This window comes from Rhodnius prolixus, unplaced genomic scaffold, assembly GCF_049639745.1.
Source record: "Rhodnius prolixus isolate KJV_2025 unplaced genomic scaffold, Rpr scaffold_7, whole genome shotgun sequence".
Classification (NCBI taxonomy): domain Eukaryota; kingdom Metazoa; phylum Arthropoda; class Insecta; order Hemiptera; family Reduviidae; genus Rhodnius; species Rhodnius prolixus.
In genome coordinates this window covers 17,708,578-17,730,224 of record NW_027411582.1, presented here as the reverse complement: position 1 = coordinate 17,730,224, position 21,647 = coordinate 17,708,578, and the positions used below count along the sequence as shown (strand labels likewise).

The window sequence follows — 21,647 nt, the reverse complement described above, 5'->3', positions numbered from 1 at the left end:
AGATCTGTGCACAAAATAACTATAGTTTATACTTGAGAAAAACAAAGTGTTTGAGAGAACAAAATTCCATATCAATACGTGGTTCACAGTGGGAGATATAGAACGGCCATAAATTTACAGAATTTCATGACCCAAAAAATTTTCAACCCTTTATATCTTCTACCTTTTTAGATCTGTGCACACAATAACTATAGATTATATTTGAGAAAAACAAAGTGTACATGAGTACAAAATTTCATACGAATACGTGGTTCACAGTGAGCGATATAGAACGGCCACAATTTTACAGAATTTCATGACCCAAAAAATATTCAACCCTTTATATCTTCTACCTTTTTAGATCTGTGCACAAAAAAACTATAGTTTATATTTGAGAAAAACAAAGTGTAGAAGAGAACAAAATTCCATATCAATATGTGGTTCACAGTGGGTGATGTAAAACGGCCACAATTTTACAGAATTTCATGACCCAAAAAATTTTTAACCATTTATATCTTCTACCTTTTTAGATCTGTGCACAAAAAAACTATAGTTTATAATTGAGAAAAACAAAGTGTATAAGAGAAAAAAATTCCATATCAATACGTGGTTCACAGTGGGAGATATAAAACGGCCACAATTTTACAGAATTTCATGACCAAAAAAATTTTCAACCCTTTATATCTTCTACCTTTTTAGATCAGTGCACAAAAAAACTATAGTTTATAATTGAGAAAAACAAAGTGTTTAAGAGAACAAAATTCCATACCAATACGTGGTTCACAGTGGGAGATATGTAACGGCCATAATTTTACAGAATTTATGACCCAAACAATTTTCAACCCTTTATATCTTCTACCTTTTTAGATCTGTGCACAAAATAACTATAGTTTATAATTAAGAAATACAAAGTGTATAAGAGAACAAAATTCCATATCACTACGTGGTTCACAGTGGGAGATGTAAAACGGCCACAATTTTACAGGATTTCATGACCCAAAAAATATTCAACCCTTTATATCTTCTACCTTTTTAGATCTGTGCACATAAAAACTGTAGTTTATAATTGAGAAAAACAAAGTGTACAAGAGAAGAAAATTCCATACCCATACGTGGTTCACAGTGGGAGATATAAAACGGCTACAATTTTACACAATTTCATGACCCAAAAAATTTTCAACCCTTTATATCTTCTACCTTTTTAGATCTGTGCACAAAATAACAATAGTTTATAATTGAGAAAAGCAAAGTGTATAAGAGAACAAAATTACATATCAATACGTGGTTCACAGTGAGAGATATAGAACGGCCACAATTTTACAGAATTTCATGACCCAAAAAATTTTCAACCCTTTATATCTTCTACTTTTTTAGATCTTTGCACAAAATAACTATAGTTTATACTTGAGAAAAACAAAGTGTTTGAGAGAACAAAATTCCATACCAATACGTGGTTCACAGTGGGAGATATAAAACGGCCACAATTTTCTAGAATTTCATGACCCAAAAAATTTTCAACCCTTTATATCTTCTACCTTTTTAGATCTGTGCACAAAAAAACTATAGTTTATAAATGAGAAAAACAAAGTGTACAAGAGAACAAAATTCCATATCAATACGTGGTTCACAGTGACAGATATAGAAGGGCCACAATTTTACAGAATTTGATGACCCAAGAAATTTTCAACCCTTTATATCTTCTACCTTTTTAGATCTGTGCACAAAAAAACTATAGTTTATATTTAAGAAAAACAAAGTGTACGATAGTACAAAATTTCAAACGAATACGTGGTTCACAGTGGGAGATATAGAACGGCCACAATTTTACAGAATTTCATGACCCAAAAAATTTTCAACCCTTTATATCTTCTACCTTTTTAGATCTGTGCACAAAATAACTACAGTTAATAATTGAGAAAAACAAAGTGTAGAAGAGAACAAAATTCCATATCAATATGTGGTTCACAGTGGGTGATGTAAAACGGCCACAATTTTACAGAATTTCATGACCCAAAAATTTTTTAACCATTTATATCTTCTACCGTTTTAGATCTTTGCACAAAATAACTATAGTTTATAATTGAGAAAAACAAAGTGTATAAGAGAACAAAATTCCATATCAATACGTGGTTCACAGTGGGAGATATAAAACGGCCACAATTTTACAGAATTTCATGACCAAAAAAATTTTCAACCCTTTATATCTTCTACCTTTTTAGATCTGTGCACAAAAAAACTATAGTTTATAATTGAGAAAAACAAAGTGTTTAAGAGAACAAAATTCCATACCAATACGTGGTTCACAGTGGGAGATATGTAACGGCCATAATTTTACAGAATTTCATGACCCAAATAATTTTCAACCCTTTATATCTTCTACCTTTTTAGATCTGTGCACAAAATAACTATAGTTTATAATTAAGAAATACAAAGTGTATAAGAGAACAAATTTCCATACGAATACGTGGTTCACAGTGAGAGATATAGAACGGCCACAATTTTACAGAATTTCATGACCCAAAAAATATTCAACCCTTTATATCTTCTACCTTTTCAGATCTGTGCACAAAATAACTACAGTTTATAATTGAGAAAAACAAAGTGTAGAAGAGAACAAAATTCCATATCACTACGTGGTTCACAGTGGGAGATGTAAAACGGCCACAATTTTACAGGATTTCATGACCCAAAAAATTTTCAACCCTTTATATCTTCTACCTTTTTAGATCTGTGCACACAAAAACTGTAGTTTATAATTGAGAAAAACAAAGTGTACAAGAGAACAAAATTCCATACCAATACGTGGTTCACAGTGGGAGATATGTAACGGCCATAATTTTACAGAATTTCATGACCCAAAAAATTTTCAACCCTTTATATCTTCTACCTTTTTAGATCTGTGCACAAAATAACTATAGTTTATAATTAAGAAATACAAAGTGTATAAGAGAACAAATTTCCATACGAATACGTGGTTCACAGTGAGAGATATAGAACGGCCACAATTTTACAGAATTTCATGACCCAAAAAATATTCAACCCTTTATATCTTCTACCTTTTTAGATCTGTGCACAAAATAACTACAGTTTATAATTGAGAAAAACAAAGTGTAGAAGAGAACAAAATTCCATATCACTACGTGGTTCACAGTGGGAGATGTAAAACGGCCACAATTTTACAGGATTTCATGACCCAAAAAATTTTCAACCCTTTATATCTTCTACCTTTTTAGATCTGTGCACACAAAAACTGTAGTTTATAATTGAGAAAAACAAAGTGTACAAGAGAACAAAATTCCATACCAATACGTGGTTCACAGTGGGAGATATAAAACCGCTACAATTTTACAGAATTTCATGACCCAAAAAATTTTCAACCCTTTATATCTTCTACCTTTTTAGATCTGTGCACAAAATAACAATAGTTTATAATTGAGAAAAGCAAAGTGTATAAGAGAACAAAATTACATATCAATACGTGGTTCACAGTGAGAGATATAGAACGGCCACAATTTTACAAAATTTCATGACCCAAAAAATTTTCAACCCTTTATATCTTCTACTTTTTTAGATCTTTGCACAAAATAACTATAGTTTATACTTGAGAAAAACAAAGTGTTTGAGAGAACAAAATTCCATACCAATACGTGGTTCACAGTGGGAGATATAAAACGGCCACAATTTTCTAGAATTTCATGACCCAAAAAATTTTCAACCCTTTCTATCTTCTACCTTTTTAGATCTGTGCACAAAAAAACTATAGTTTATAATTGAGAAAAACAAAGTGTACAAGAGAACAAAATTCCATATCAATACGTGGTTCACAGTGACAGATATAGAAGGGCCACAATTTTACAGAATTTCATGACCCAAGAAATTTTCAACCCTTTATATCTTCTACCTTTTTAGATCTGTGCACAAAATAACTATAGTTTATACTTGAGAAAAACAAAGTGTTTGAGAGAACAAAATTCCATATCAATACGTGGTTCATAGTGGGAGATATAGAACGGCCATAAATATACAGAATTTCATGCCCCAAAAAATTTTCAACCCTTTATATCTTCTACCTTTTTAGATCTGTGCACAGAATAACTATAGATTATATTTGAGAAAAACAAAGTGTACATGAGTACAAAATTTCATACGAATACGTGGTTCACAGTGAGAGATATAGAACGGCCACAATTTTACAGAATTTCATGACCCAAAAAATATTCAACCCTTTATATCTTCTACCTTTTTAGATCTGTGCACAAAAAAACTAAAGTTTATAATTGAGAAAAACAAAGTGTACAAGAGAACAAAATTCCATACCAATACGTGGTTCACAGTGGGAGATATTAAACGGCCACAATTTTACAGAATTTCATGACCCAAAAAATTTTCAACCCTTTATATCTTCTACCTTTTTAGATCTGTGCACACAATAACTATAGTTTATAATTGAGAAAAACAAAGTGTATAAGAGAACAAAATTCCATATCAATACGTGGTTCACAGTGGGAGATATAAAACGGACACAATTTTACAGAATTTCATGACCCAAAAAATTTTCAACCCTATATATCTTCTACTTTTTTAGATCTGTTCTAAGAAAAATCAAATGTTAAGAGCTTTATATGTTCTCAAGCATACACAAAAGGGCTAAAAATAATAATTTTACATCTGTTACAAACAAGGAGGTTTAATAATTATTTGGTAATTTTGGGAGAGTTGCGTTTAATTACCAAAAAAATTGGAAAACTCCTGCCGCATATTTAAGTGATCAATATCTTTAATTTAAAGAATCAAACTTATTCCTTAATTTATCAAAAAATGCCCTTTACGCAACTTGTGCAGCATGTACTGTGCCTTCAAAGGTTCCTCCTCTGGCTCGCAAGCCAGGTTAGCCTGGAGGTTATCAACTGCTCTCTGTATCTGGGGAGGCACCTTATACTCGTATACTCTTTAAAACTGTGTAAATGAAAATGGGGGTTAACTGCAAACCCTCATTATTGGTCGCGCGTCAGCCGCGTTTGCGGGCAGGAATCAAAAATCAAGTCTCATATTCTGAAACTAGTTGTGACTGGCAACAAATCTTTCCTTTACCATTTTTTGCTCAGATTAACCGTTTAAGCATGAAATGCTGTTGAGCCGTCTTAAAATCAACACCCTTTATATGTATATATTTCTGCATCAATTTTTAAAATAACCCCAATGCATTGTATACCTTTCGAAAGGTGATTGTATGTAGATGTTTTTTTCATGAGTAGTGCACATTTTAAACTCATATAATATTTTTGAGAAAAATGAAGTCATAGTTAAACAAAAAAAAATTAGAAACTTGCTATCTCTTATGTTTGGGCTACAAAGTGAATTACTTAATATTATTATTTTGGAATACAAATTAGCTTATTTAAAAGGCAATTTAACCTACTTTCTAATGAGCTTATTGAAATTGCTGTAGCTTCAGTAGTTTGAGAAATATAGACAACTGTTTGCTAAAAAGTAGTTATACCTTGAAAAAAAAACATAAAATTAAAAATATCTATAAAACGGAGCCGAATCGAGCCATAGTTTATATGATTTTTTTTTTGTACAAATTACGCCTAGAATCGCCTCCCGAAGTAACGGTAGTCTTAATACTGAACACCCAGTTTATGTACATAATTTAACAATTCAACATTAAAATATAAATTATCTTGCCTTAAAAAAATAAAATAAAATAAACAAACAAAAACGGATAATTTGTTCCTATAACCTTCCAAAAGTGTTATAAATTGAAATATTGAAGTGTTTTATTTAGTTAGCATTTTAAAAAAAATTTCATTTACTAAACCACTCCACATCTACCTTGCCTAAGTTTCACTCATTAATTTTAGTGAATTTAAAAGACAGACCCACTCTCTCTAACTGTGGGGTTTAATTCTTCTCCCTGGCACTTCGTTAACCCCTAGGGTATATTGTAAAGCATACCGGCCGCTGAGTCAGATAACTTCTCTTTTTTGTGGCCCTTAACGACTTTGATAATTAAAGTTGACGTCATTTTTTTTACGGTACGATCCATTTCTACGGCTCTCTTTTATAAATTTCATAAGATAGTTAAAATTTTGGGATTTTGTTTTTTTAATTTATATTCTCTTGTTGGATTCTGGGAGATTCCCAGTTTGAATCCCGCATATTTGTTTTTATTTGTTTAAAACTGTTTATAGTAAAGTATAACCTTCCGCCTCCATCCAAGACACCTAATTAGTTGGACGTAGAAATAGGCAATTGATTACTTTACTTTATTTTTTAGATGAGTAAATTATGTAAAATCTTTTAAAAATTATTTGTACACTTTTAGTAGTTATCTTGTAGGACATTTTAGAGCAGGGGTCCCCAAACTTTTTACTCAGGGGCCAGTTCACTGTCCCTCAGACCGTTGGAGGGCCGAACTATAAAACAAACTATTTTAAAGTAAAAAAACAAAACAAAACGGGAACAAATAGAATATTTAAAATAAAGAACAAGTAAATTTAAATCAACAAACTGCCCAGTATTTCTGTGGGAACTATGGACCACCTGCTTTTGGGCCAATGAGATGGTTCAATGTCCGGTTTAGTTATAGTGCTTTGCCTTTCTTCCTACTTCTGCTGTTATTTTACACTGCTTCCGGAGCCGTGACGCGTGCGTACCGTGTACATGAGCGACGCAGCGCTTTGCGGCACCGCCATATACAGGGTGTCCCAAGCTATATGGATAACGACTTTTTCTCTGAAACTAAGATAGCTAGAAAAAAACTAAAAAATACGTGTTCCCTTAGTTTTTTGTTAGGAATCCAAATTTAATTTGTAAATTTTTTTCGGTGCTTCCAGAAGCGAGATGCAGGCACCAACTTCATTTTTTCAAATGGGGAGGTGTGGTTTTTTATTTCAGAAATAGATTTCTCTATTTTTTTAAAGAAAAATTTACTCGAACGGTTTTTTTCTGTGAGCGATATTTTACAAGTTATGAATGAAAACATGATTCTTATAAGAAACTTCAAAATGATAATATTATAGGGGTTTTTTGATTGAATAAGAAGAAAAGTACTATTTTATTATAAATTTTACTCCTCATTAATATTACAGATCATGCTCGAAATGGCCTCCACCATCAGAGATGCATAGACATGCTCTTTCCTGCCAATTGTCCCTTACTGCCAAAGAAATAGATTCGGCTTTAACCGAGTCCCAGGCATCTATTATTCTCTGCTTTAGTGCATCTACAGATGCAATCCCGGCTTGATTCTGATGCACCTAGATTTAGAAATGCTTCTAGGTAAGCAGAAATAAGGAAAGAAAGAAAAAAGTTATGAATAATCACCTTGTTTTTCAGGTATCCCCAAAGGAAATAGTCCATAGGTGTCAAATCCGGTGAACGAGGTGGCCACTGAATCACCCCCTGTATCGATATAACACGCCCATCAAATTTCCTTCGAGTTATCTCTTTACATGCTTGATGGTGAACGAGTCTTTTTTTTCGTCCTAGACAATACTCTCCATGGGTACAGATTTAATTTACTCTATTAAAAGGTATCTAAAAAAGAAAAATATTAAGGACAGGCTAGTTTCCTATCTCCATTTAACGTCTGACGTACGCTACGTGAATTTTTTGGCGTCAAAAGTCGTATAAAATATAAAAGAAATTCATTTCGGAGACTCACCACTGAAAGATGACTTTTCTAATTATCCTATTGTAGAAACTTCACTAAAAAAATCGTAAATTTTTTAAATTCATTAATAATAATAATCAATAGTGATCTAACTAGAAAATTTTCTTAAAATAACTTTCGCAAAGTTTCAATATGGCCTCTTAGTTTTTCTTCGCTTCAAGAGTATCCGCCATTTTCCTATATTTAATATTTATATATTTTTTTATTCAACAAATATTTCATGTATGTGATCAGATGATATGGAAGAATTCTTTATTGGGCTAATATTTGTTTTCTTTCTTTTACTTGTAGCCTCTTTCTAAGAAAATATGTATATATTAGCTACTTTTAGGCTTTCTGCCTCGTTCTATCTTTCTTCACTAAAATATGTTTATTTAGGGGAAGCAGATTTATTATTGCTGGCAAATTTGGGGTGTCAACAGCGTAAAATGGGGCTTCTTTAACGTGTTGCAGCATAAATCAATGTTTATTTCTTATAATGTTAAGACAAAGTTTTAAGAGTTTTATAAACTTTTAAGTAAACTGTTATCTTTTTTGTTCTAAATGGAGTTTTAATGCAGTCAGTTTTCAAGTTCAAAAATGTTTTAACTAAATACGAGTAGTACACTTTTTACTAATAACTAGTGTTAGAGACATCTTGAATTACTTCTACTTCTATCTCTTTCTGGTCGCTGCTACAACCCCTAAAAAAATTTAACCATCCATCAACTCTTTTACGATTATTATTCAATCGCCAGCCTTACTACATCATCTATACATTCATAAAATTCCTTAAAACGTCTTCTACGTCATCCAGCCAGCTCAAATCGAGGCCACCCTTTTGCTGACCCATTGGAATTCATAGAGCATCAATTTACAAGCTTTGCGTTTTGCTTCCATGAGTTCTACAAGAGCTTATCATCTATTGCAGCGTTTCCCAACCTTTTTTTTGGGGGGGGGGGGCTCGCGTAACACTTGGTGGTAGTACATCATGCTAAATTAAACCACTTCCTAAAAATGATTGTATTTCGTGAATTTTGTTATTCGGAGTCGGTTAGTTTATTATTATTATCTTTATTTGTATAGAGATACCAATGTATCTGTTAAAAAAGGAGTTCAAGTTCATGTTCACTTTATAAACTTTGTAAAGTGTAAGATCTTAGTTTTACACTTTTTTAAACAATTAAAAATTGCGTACATATTTTTCTCTTCAAAATTATTAATTAATTTACAAAGTTCTTCTTTAGGATTATTATATTTGTGCCCAAATCTTCTAAATTAATTTCTTTTAAGCATTCAACTACCTGTAAGTACCAATTAAATTTAATGTCGCTTGGATAGAGCTTACTCATTACAATCAGTCTCTTTAAGCAGATTTTTACATAGTTTATTATTATTATTATTTAAGGCGCAACAACATCTATGGTTTACATAGTTATCATTTAAGTTCTGTCACATGATAAATTTCACGACAATTCGTCGTTGCTCTACTACATGTGAAGTATCTTGTTTTCGGCAAAACGAAACTAAAACCTCTTACACAAACGACGGTTCCGGTCAGACAGATTTCTCTACAAACACGTGGGACGCTGCAATCGAAAGAGAAGGCTTTACGCTGCACAGCTGTCGGTCCGTATGCATAGTTCTTCTGTAGTAGCATCAGTCTCGTTATTTAATAGCCACATCTCGTAGTCTAAAACTTGTACTACCGTCAAAATATGGTATTCAGTAAGAACACTTTATTTTTTATATACTAAAGGTATTTATTGTGATATTCTCAACTGCATACATCAGCAACAAGTAAATATGTTCAACTCAAAACTCATCAAATAAAACTAGTGCAATTATCCTTCCATATATATTTTTTAGTTATAAAGGAATAAAGGTACGTGTTGATTGTGAAATTAGAGAAAAGTTTCAGAGATATTTTTTCATAAAAAGATAAGAGAAACGAGAATAATTTTAAAATGAAAAAAAAAATAAAACTTTTGCTCAGTGTTCCCTCTAAGCTGTGCGCGTGTGCGCGCGCACATAAATTTTAAACATAGAGCACATGAAAAATATTCGCGCGCACAAATTTTTTTTTAAATTTAAGTAAATTTATGCAAAATGATTATTACTGTTCATTATTTTTGGTTACTGAATCATAGTTTCAATAGGATGAAAAATAAATGCCAGTTTCAGTCATTATAAACTTTCTTATGCCAAGCTTTCGACCTAGGGACTAGGTCATCTTTAGGGCTAATTTACAATACACTGTTTTACGTGATTAGAGGGTTGGTGTGTCTTCTGTCTTGTCTATTCATGGAACCATTAAGATGGACCTAGTCCCTAGATCGATAGCTCGGCATAATAAAGTTTATAATGACTGAAACTGGCATTTATTTTTCATCCTATTATACAGATTGGTTAAAACCAAAAAACAGGAGAGAGAAGTTATAAAACAAATGCCATTAATAAAAAAATGTAATCCTTAATTCTAAAGTTGTTCAATAATAAGTAATTGTGAATTGTCGTTCTTGTTTGTTTTGACGAATGTTTTAATTGAAAAAATTAGAAGTAGACAACGTTTTTACATTGTAAGTATTTAAATTTTCTTATTTTTCATTTGAATGGAAAAGGGGAGCCACAGTAATCAGCTAAATTCTATCTTCACGATCTAATGATTTGACTTGATTTTAGGGTAGTTTTTTCATTGTGTTCCGTTATAATGTGTGATATGCTGGTAAGATCGAGTCAATGCGTATAAGTAGGTACAATATTTGACTGAATATTAATACTATTATTGTATTGTCTTTTTTGCACTTTTTTAAATTGCCGTACAAAATTTGTTTATTTTAGAAAAAACTGCACACACTTAAAGAAGTGCGCACACAGGTCACAAAAAATTAGAGGGAACACTGCGTTTTGCTGTGTGAAGAAAGAGGCAATATTTCCATATTTACAAGAGTTTGCACTTTTATTCCGCCAGAGATCACTGGGATAGATCTTTTAGTAGGTTTCCAGTAATGCACAGATTGTTGGAACTTAAAAGTATTATTCAAGGAAATAATTGAAATATTCGAAAACTTTACTTATCTACAATATTTCGACAAGCAAAAAAAGAAAATGATAAAATATTTTTTACAAAACGTTTAATTCTTATACAAGATCTTGATAACTACAGAAAGGACTTTAACTTGTTAAAATAAATTACAAAACGCTTAGCCTTGTCAGCTGTTGTAAGCAGCATAAAACTGGGTTGGTTCGAGCGGTTTGTACGGGCTGTTGTAATTGGAACACCCGCTGTTATTAATCCTCGTGGAAGGGAGAGGCTCTAAAAGGAATTACACGAGTGGCAGGCTCCATCACATCTCATCACCGTATGGTAGCAATGGTTCGCTCTCTTACAAGTAAATATTTGTTTTCATATTATTTTGTTAAAAACATAACTATGTTTCAAAACAAGTATAAACAAAAAAAATCTGTGGCTGTGTCATGGACACGGCCGTGTGTTGTACGTGAATACGTTTACGTAACGAGTTATATCTTTTATAATATAATAATAATAACGTATTATTAAGCAGCGGTAAGTGTTTTTCTTTTGTTAGCTGCAATGAGCGCAGAAACCATAGACGATCACACACATCACACTTATGTCCGAATGGATTGTTGACAAACGTCGTAGTGAAACCTGCATTAGCTGCTGCCCAATGTGTCTTCATAATCGACCGATCGAACACAAACTATGCCTATACAGTTCGTTGTCAATGTAGAAGCGATTTCATCATCCACTTGCATAATTTCAACCGGCCCCAGCTGCAGATGTACTGGACACCGTCGTTGATCCGCTCGGCTACATTCATTCTTTTACGTTCCTAGGCACAGCTTGACTCGGTCATATGGTGTTTTATTATTACCATTCGATTGTTCGTGAGAAGCCTTTACCAAACGTATACGATCTCTGTATTTGGTTTTGGCTTTTCGACGCTTATAGGCCGACATTATATATTTTTGATATATTTTATTATTCTAACACCTTATTATATTCACTGTCACTATTTTACACTAATGTTTTATGCACAATCGATAGATTGTGAGGACAGCTGACGATTAAAACTAAAACGAACATTGTAGCTTCTCCGAGTCAAAAGTTATACCATTTGCAAATCTCGATACGCAGCAAAATGATCTCAAAATGGCGGCGCTTCCCCCTCCACCGCACGCGATGCATCACAGTCCTCGCTTATCGTAAACGAATTCTTTGTTCCTTTAGCTATCCAGTGGTCTAATTTAATTTTGGATGTAGACGATAGATTCGAAACTATAATGCCAAACTGTATCCCCCGATTTTGTTATCATTAGGTTTTTTTTCGATTGCCTCCATATGATAGCAAATTTAAATATGCACATGTACATATGAATAAAATGATCATGATACTGCGCAAGATCACGCTGCCTTGAAACTCAAAACTAAAGTACACGCTTTGAATTCTTTTTGCTATTCAAAACAAAAGCAAACAAATCAGCGCATAGTTTGAGAACAAAATAATAAACAAGAGAATTTAGGACAAAATATTTTAAAGGAATTGTTTCTTACAAAGAAGAGAAGCTTGCTTGCATCTACAAAGCAGCGCAAAACCACTGGAATTTGTTCGTTCAACAAAATAATGCTTAAAAATTTGTTTGAAAAAAAAATTAAAAATATAGTAAATACAATAGTTTCCATTTTTTTTCTGAATAATGTAATAAAAAAAAAAATTATTGATAATTAAAGTGTTGTTTATTTAAAAAGGGATTAAACGAATCCTATGAAGTTGTGTGAAGACATAAATTCATGGCGTTGTTAGGACAAAAGCTGTGTTTATTCTTGCTAATGGGATAGAAGTTCTGACATTACTCAACAGAGTGTGCATATGTAAAATTTTTCTTCCCTTCTGCCTTTATACCTTAATAGTACTAGAAGTAAACCTTCCTTCATATGACCTGGGATATGTTAACAAAGTTCTTTTGACTGTTCTAGTGTAAACTTATTCCTGCTTTTGAAATGTTTACTTATGTTATTTTGTTGTCAACAATGGGCTACACGGCCATTGTGAGTATTAGTATTTTACTTCATCTACTTTGTTACTTTCTTTCACTATAATTTTCTAAGGAAAGTGTTCAAGATATTCGATGTCAAGTTTTCTCTGTAAAAGTTCGTTTTTAAGGTGTTCTATGTTTAAAAACAAAAGTGATAAGGAAATCTGTTAATAGAAGTATACAACTTTACAGAACTAGGTGACTTTTTGTGGTTAAATACTTCAATGTCACATTCACTCATATTACTAAGCTGTTGCTTTGAAATTGAATATATTTTTAGAATTATTCGATTATGTGCACTTCAGAAAAGAAATGGGGATAGAATTCCTCTTTTAAGTGTAATGAATTGCTCCATCACATGTAATAAATTAGAGACTTAGAAATTATTATTTTATGCTACACTTATTCTGTTTCATTACATCTCCAACTAGGGTTGCCAACTGCCCTTTTTTGGAAATGACAGTCCTTTTTTAACAACTGGTTGTCCTTGTCCTTTCTTAAATTAGGAAAGGACGCCTTTTGTCCTTTTTTCAGATATTATTCACACAAATCTAATTTATGTTATTGTATTTTTGATTTAAGTTCTGACTTCCGAGACTTCTTCATTTGGCGTGTTGTTTTTCTGTTCTAACTGAACTGAATAGGTCAAAACAGGTTATTGGATGTAACGATGAACAAAATGCAAAAAAATGGTACGGGATTTGATGATTCTGATCAATTATATTCTTATGGTAGGTGAATTCCTTTCATAATGCCGACGCTGTTTTGAGGCCTACTTTTTTGCAATTAATCAGAGATTTCTGCATCAATTTTTAAAATAACCCCAATGCATTGTATATCTTTCGAAAGGTGATTGTATGTAGATGTTTTTCATTAGTAGTGCACGTTATTAACATACATAATATTTTTGAGAAAAATGAAGTCAAAGTTTTTTGGAAAAAATTAGAAACTTGCTATTTCTTATGTTTGGGCCACAAAGTAAAATACTTAATATTGTTATTTTGGAATATAAATTAGCTTATTTAAAAGGAAATTTGACCTTCTTTCCAATGAGCTTATTGAAATTGCTTTAGCTTTAATAGTTTGAGAAATATAGGCAACTGTTTGCTAAAAAGTAGTAGCACCTTGAAAAAATATAAAATTAAAAATATCTATAAAACGAAGCCGAATCGAGCCATAGTTTATATGGATTTTTTTTTTTTTTTTGTAGCAAATGATGCTCAGAATCACCTCCCGAAGTAATGGTAGTCTTATGCTGAACACCCTGTATAATCCCGGGCCCCAAAATCCTGTCGACGGCCCTGAATGTACCTACTTTTTTAGGGTGTCCTTTTTTGGAACTTATAGAGTTGGCAACCCTATCTCCAACTGAACAATTTTTTCAAGAATTTCCACATTGTACAATCGGAGTATTCAGTTCTAAAATAATTTATGATTTCTCTCACTGAAAAGTTGGGTTTGTTTTGACATGGCTATATTCTGCAAAAAGGATAGAATAATATTTAGAGAAGCAAAACCTACAGGTTAGTGGAAGTTTTTGTAGCAAACTCAAGAGTAAGGACATAGATGCTGGTTGGAATTTACAATTCAAATTGCTTTGAAATTCTCGCAGAAGTTTATGTCACGAAACTATTCGCATGAACTAGTTCAACTGGTGACTACAGTAAGAGTTTATTTACTCCGATGTTCTAGTATTTAAATAACTATTTAATTATAATAATATGTAAACAAATCAAGACTTTTTTCCGTTCTTCGTTAGTTTTATGCTCAGCTAAGAAATGATTCCAATTCATTGTTAATAAATAATATTGAAGTGGTATAAACTAATTCGTGTTTTTACTCTGTGAATACGAGGGTCGTTTGAAAAGTCCGTGCAAAGTCAGAGAGATAGCACCACTGGCGCGTATCGAGGTTATGTTTAGTTAGTAGCATCTCTTGGAAGAACACACACCAAGTTTCAGCCAGATCGGTCTATTTCTTTGTGTTTGGCATTCGTTTGAATCGAGGAAGTCGAGTGATTTTCAAAAAATGGGCGAAAAAGAATTTCCGTGTGTTGATTAAACACTACTTTATGAAAGGCAAAACGCCTCAGGAGACTAAAGAGAAGCTTGATAAACATTATGGTGACTCTGCACCTTCGATTAGAACAGTTTATAAGTGGTTTCAAAATTTTCGGAGTGGCCATATGGGCACAAGTGACTCTGAACGTTCTAGACGCCCTGTTGAGGTAACTACTCCAGAAAACATTGATAAAATCCATGATATGGTGATGGATGACAGAAGAGTGAAGGTGCGTGAGATTGCTAGTGCTGTGGGCATCTCGAATGAACGGGTACATAATATTTTGCATCAACATTTGGACATGACAAAGCTATCCGCAAGATGGGTGCCGCGATTGCTCACGCTTGACCAAAAACGAAATCGTGTGAAGTGTTGCAAGGACGGTTTGCAGCTGTTCCAGAAGAATCCGCAGGACTTTAAGCGTCGTTTCGTCACTGTGGATGAAACATGGATACATCACTACACTCCTGAGACCAAAGAACAATCTAAACAATGGGTTACCAAGGGGGAATCTGCGCCAAAAAAGGCGAAGACCGTTCCTTCGGCCGGAAAGATTATGGCGACTGTCTTTTGGGATTCGCAAGGAATAATCCTCATCGACTATCTGGAAAAGGGTAAAACTATTACAGGTGCATATTATTCATCGTTATTGGACCGTTTGAAAACCGAGCTGCAAGAAAAACGCCCACGATTGGCCCTCAAAAAAGTCCTTTTCCATCACGACAACGCACCAGGTCACACCTCAGCAGTTGTGGTCGCAAAATTAATGGAAATAGGGTTCCAACTCGTTTCACATCCCCCCTATTCTCCAGACTTGGCTCCCTCGGACTACTATTTGTTCCCCAATATGAAGAAATGGCTGGCGGGAAAAAGATTATATTCAAACGAGGAGGTGATTGCAGAAACGAATGGCTATTTTTCAGACTTGGACAAATCCTATTATTTGGAAGGGATCAACAAACTAGAGCAGCGTTGAACGAAGTGTACAAGCCTAAAAGGAGACTATGTTGAAAAATAAAAAAGGTTTACCCCAAAAAATTAAGTAGTTTTTACTTTTGTACGGACTTTTCAAACAACCCTCGTACTTGTTGTCTGAACCTAGAGCAAATATAGCTGGCTAGAATCTCTAGGGGTATTTTCCATTCCAATCTCATCCTGTCTTTTTCGCCATAAGGGGATACCCGTAAATATTGCTGTGAGGTCTGATACTTCTGATCCCTTTTAGTCAGCGAACCTGTTGATATCACAACTCCAGCTGTAATCATATGCATTAATTGCTTGCAAATTAAGGCCGGATTTGTAGAGGTTTTTTCGCCACTGGTGTGTTACTTTTTGACGTGAATACGTCTTTAAATTTGCTATCATATGGAGGCAATCCAAAAAACCTAATGATAACAAAATCGGGGGATACGGTTTGGCATTATAGTTTCGTCTACATCCAAAATTAAATTAGACCACTGGATAGTTAAAGGATCAAAGAATTCATTACGATAAGCGAGGTCTGTGACGCATCGCGCGCGGTGGAGGAGGAAGCGCCGCCATTTTGAGATCATTTTGTTGCGTATCGAGATTTGCAATTAGTATAACTTTTTACTCGGAGAAGCTACGATGTTCGTTTAAGTTTTAATCGTCAGCTGTCGTCACAATCTGTTGATTGTATATAAAACATTGGTGTAAAATAGTGACAGTGAATATAATAAGGTGTTAGAATAAAAAAATATTATCAAAAATATATAATGTCGGCCTATAAGCGTCGAAAAGCCAAAACCAAATACAGAGATCGTATACGTTTGGTAAAGGCTTCTCACGAACAATCGAATGGTAATAATAAAACACCATATGACCGAGTCAAGCTGTGCCTAGGATCGTAAAAGAATGAATGCGGTTGAGCGGATCAACTGACGGTGTCAGTACATCTGCAGCTAGGGCGGTTGAAATTATGCAAGTGGATGATGAAATCGCTTCTACATCGACAACGGACTATATCGCACCACTGTTGGGTTCTAAATCGCGACTTAATGAGTTTAATTTCATCAACGTCGATAAATAATGTCAAATTTGATTTCATCCTAAATACATAAAAATATTTTATATAAAAAATATAACCCGTTACGTAAACGTATTCACGTACAACACACGGTCGTGTCCATGACACAGCCACAGTTGTTTTTTCTGTTTTTTTGAAGAACATACGGACCGATTTCAGTTGATGGAGGAGGCTACATCTTTTTTTTTGGAGGTCATTGAGAGAAGGGAATGTGATGGAGTTAGATAGTGGTTATCATCATCTGCCGCGGCTTTCCGCATTACTTTCTCGCGTTTTCTTGGGGAGAAACATGGATTTTAATAACCATTAGAATAGAATAGGCAAAAAGGGACGGGACGTATGCCCTACGGCACCGTAGCCACAAGAGGCTTATTGTGCCTTCCCCTTTGCATCTAGTAGATAAAACCTCTCCTACTAAAGAGGTTGAGGACTTTCTCTACTAGTTCTTTTTGCACCAAAGTTCAGAGAGCCAAAGGTTTCATAGCGCAAACGCTCGATTGCAACGCAATCGAACAACCAGTGAGAGACTATTTCCTCCTCTTCCTGAACACAATCTGCACAACGGTTCCGAGCTAATAAGCCCCCACCTTGTGCAGAACTGCTTCCTGAACCTGCCACGCCCCGTGAATAGACCTGTAATCAGAGTAATCTGATTTCTACCCAAGCACAGAGTCTCTTCGGTTCTTTGTTTAAACAGGAAACATCACCCAGTTCTTTGCTAGCTCACTCCTGATCCAGTCTCTGAGAGCCGTTAATTAGCATTCATTCAGTTTCTTTTAATTTTAGACAGTCTTCAGTTTTTTTTAATATCTTGTAAAGCGTTGGGAGGCCAACGGCTCAGCAAGATGTGTTAGAATGTAAAAGTGCCTATTTATTCAGACGGACTTTACGTCCAATCATCAAATTAGGTGTCGTAGACGGAGGTGAGTAGCAAACATACGAGGTGTGGCTATTAAATAACGAGACTATTGCTGTAAAACATTTTATTTTAAATTTAAACATATTTAGTTATTATCACCTTCAATATACACCCCTCCCCTATCCCTACAACGCTCCATGCGAATTTACCATTGTTCGAAACAGTACTGGAAGTCTTTTTCTGTGAGCCCCTGCATGACGCGTGCCGCTTTTTGTGATTTCTTCCTCCACAAATTGGGTCGTTTTTTACTTACTCTTTCACGAAGTTGAGCAAGCACCTCGCGGTAGTAATGTTGATTAATTATAATCGATATAACAAAAACTTACAGTTTAAAATGTTAAGTATAAGGGTTGATTAAACGCCAAAAGGTACACAAATCAGCAAGCACCCAACATTTCATTAATTCTTCATTAATATTTAAGTAATTTTACTGCATTAATATTCATTAATATTTTTTAGAATTTATTAGATGTCACAGACCCTTATGCTGGCCATTTTCGTCTACAAAATATTTGTTCAAGTAGCACTGTAGATTGACTGTAATATCTAGTTATTTATAATAATCAAACTATTAATTACAGGTTAAAAAGAAAAACGTTATAAAAAATAAAAAAAAATTATGAGGCTAAAAAATTCAAAACTTTTTTTTATAAAAAAAAATGTAATATGTAATATAAAGTAAATAAGATATGTATATTTTTAGGACAGCTAATTATTCCAGTATTTTACTATAAGTAAAATTAAATTACAATAGAGAAATCAATAATTGTTGTTGAATAATCTACTTGTTATAACTGTGTGTTATTTGTGCTCTCGAATATTTCGGTAAGACGAATTCAAGACAGTAGCCTACTCTTTGTCTTGCCTACTTTAACATGCATGTACATATGTGTGATTTATCATAATTATAACAAAAAAATATTATAAATGAAGTGGCCAGCATAAGGGTCTGTGACATCTAATAAATTCTAAAAAATATTAATGAAAATTAATACAGTAAAATTACATAAATATTAATGAAGAATTAATGAAATGTTGGGTGCTTGCTGATTTGTGTACCTTTTGGCGTTTAATCAACCCTTATACTTAACATTTTAAACTGTAAGTTTTTGTTAAAGAGATTTTTGTACCTTTTGGATAGATTTTCCTTTTTGTCTATTTTACAAAGTTACATATCTGCTTTACAGATTTTTTTAAATTTGGAATAAGCAATTCTATCATTATAACCTGATAAGATGGTAAGTCGGAACCGTAACTACCACTAGAGAGATCTTTTTAAAGAATGATTATCGTTAAGGTCCCCCAAACCATCCTCAGTAACAACTTTTTTTGAAAAAGCGTTTTGAATAACATAGGAAGGTATTTGTGCGTGAATAACAAAATTAAACTGCGATTTCATTACTTCCTTTTAAGAGGAGTAAGAAAAATAAACTGCGATTGCAGAACTTCTAGGCAAAGAGGCAAAGATTTTTTAATCGAACGACAATTCATTGATTTAAATCGGTTCACTCATTGATAATTTAAACGATTGCAGTACTTCCTCTTAGTAGGTGCAAGAGCATCAGCAATGTAGAGGAGCTTTAACCACTTATTCGAGCTGAATTTTATCAAAATCGGACTAAGCGTTATAGAAATATTGGTAATAATAGTTTTAGAAAGGGCCTTATTTGGGTGGGACAAAACTCCCCTCCTTATGAGGCACGGCGTCGAGACTTTTAAAGTGCAAATCTGTACAAAATTTCGATTCGAATGACATTTCATTCATGAAAATCGGTTCACGTGTTGATAATTTGAAACGATTCCTATACTTCCCCTTAACAAGTGTAAGAGCTGATCGCCGCTTTAATGTTACGTAGGGGAGCCCTAACCCTATCATCCTACCAAATTTTATCAAAATCGGGCCAAGATTTACAGAGTAATTAGTAATAATAATTTTGGAGGGGGCCTTACATAAAGGGGGTTAACTCCTCTCCCATTCGATGTACAGGGTCGAGACCCCCAAAAGGCACATCTACATAAAATTCCGAATCGAATGACACCTCATTCATGAAAATCGGTTCACGCGTTTAGGCGCTACGTTGTTTACAAAAAAGGTAACAACAACAACAACAACAACAACAACAACAACAACAAGAAGAACAAGAACAAGAACATTTTTTGAAAAAGCCGTTTTTGCTCATTTTCGGCAACTTTTTTCTCGAAACCTATTAGATCTGGGTTGTTGCAAAAAAATTACAGCTATAAAGGAGGATTTGCCCCATATTTTAAAGAAAATTTGGGAATTTTATCTTTAGTAGAAAAAGAGAAAAAAATTGTCAAAGTTGGGTGTTTTTCAACGTTACGCTTTTTCGTGCACTTTTTGACGATCAACCCTTATACAACTGTCCTACCGGACAGTTTTAATTTTCGTTCGTTTTGGACGTGGAAGGGCGACCCGGGCGGTCATCATCTCCGACGTCTTCTCGGCCATCTTGGAAACGCTTGAACCACTCAAACACTCGCTCACGTGATAAACATTCATCGCCATAAACTTCTTTTAATAAAAGATAAGTTTCAGTAGCGGTTTTACCAAGTTTCATGTGAAATTTCACGACAATTCGTTGCTCTACTACATGTGTAGTATCATGTTTTTGCGCTAAACGAAACTAACACCTCTTACACAAACGACTGTACCGGTCAGACAGATTTCTCTACAAACACGTGAGACGCTGCAATCGAAAGAGAAGGGCTTTACGCTGCACAGCTGTCGGTAGTTAGGATTTGGCGCATGCATAGTTCTTCTGTGGCAGCATCAGTTCGTTATTTAATAGCCACACCTCGTACTTTACTTTTAATTTCTTTTATTAATCTTTAAATAAAATCCAAGGCGTCTAGACCGGGAATCGAACTCAGTACCACAATACACATTCGCTTTGCAGGCCTCGCCTCTAACCGCTAGGCTACTGTGGCACCTATGTTAAAATAAGATTTGGAATAGGAATAGTTAGGACGGCGCACAACTAATAAATTAAATGCTCAATACAAACCTAAAAATACATGCCATTTACAAAGTTGTTTCATATGGGCAGAATTATTTTAATTTTCTCACATTATGAGATAAAGTAGTGCTATTCAGTTAAAGCTGCAAAACTGGTAGATACTAAGTAAGAGATATCAACTTAAAGTGCAGAGTATATGTATTCATTGAAGTATCAAGTGACAGAGTAGCAAAAGACATCAATTTAGTTTAGCTTTGAACAACATTCAAGAGGTAGCACACGCTCAAGATAGAATCTAAAGATATAAAATTCTCTTCAATTGCAAATAAATTACATTGTCTTACAAAAATAAGACTTCATTGTCATAGTCATATGTAGATCACAATTTAAAGCAGGAGTAGACTGCAACATTTTACAATTTAGCTAATAAATATGTTACTTCATTCACTGTTCCGCCATTTTGTCAACAATATACAACCACGTGTTCAGGTTCTTACACAAAATAAGGTTTTATCTGTAATTCGTATCACTATTCACTTTTTAACAAACTCTTTGCTCTTTCAATTCTCAATTACATGTATTATGTTGTAACCTCTGTAGATTTATTATTGATTTTTATATTGCTGTTTCATTTTAACCCTTAATTGGGATTGCTAATGGGATTTAGTTATCATTTCAATTTAAAATAAGAGGTTCTTCGAGTACAATATTCTAGCTTTTAACCAGTTAGGCGTGGAATTTAGTTTTAAAAAACCACCCACAGTGTGCGGAATTAAAATCAGACAATGACGTGTATACACGTCGAACGCAGGGCAAAACAACCAAACGTTTACAACATCGTAATATACTGCAAGCGACTTTTTCTGTGCAATCTCTAGGGGCTTGAGATTACAGAGCATTCTGTGCTCATTCAAAATCGTGCACCGTTTCACGTATGCATTGCTC

At 33.8% G+C, this 21,647-nt stretch overlaps 2 protein-coding genes across 5 annotated transcripts in view; one reads left to right on the top strand and one right to left on the bottom strand.

The window, feature by feature from the left end:
• LOC141447096 (obscurin-like) overlaps positions 1–21,647 on the bottom strand; it is a 676,918-nt gene that overhangs the window by 261,934 nt on the left and 393,337 nt on the right. The window lies entirely within an intron of this gene.
• LOC141447092 (uncharacterized) overlaps positions 12,557–21,647 on the top strand; it is a 31,452-nt gene continuing 22,361 nt past the window's right edge. The window contains exon 1 of the mRNA XM_074114290.1: positions 12,557–12,710. Within this exon, the coding sequence (XP_073970391.1) occupies positions 12,663–12,710 (48 nt within the window). The 5' untranslated portion in view covers positions 12,557–12,662. The remainder of the gene's footprint in view (positions 12,711–21,647) is intronic.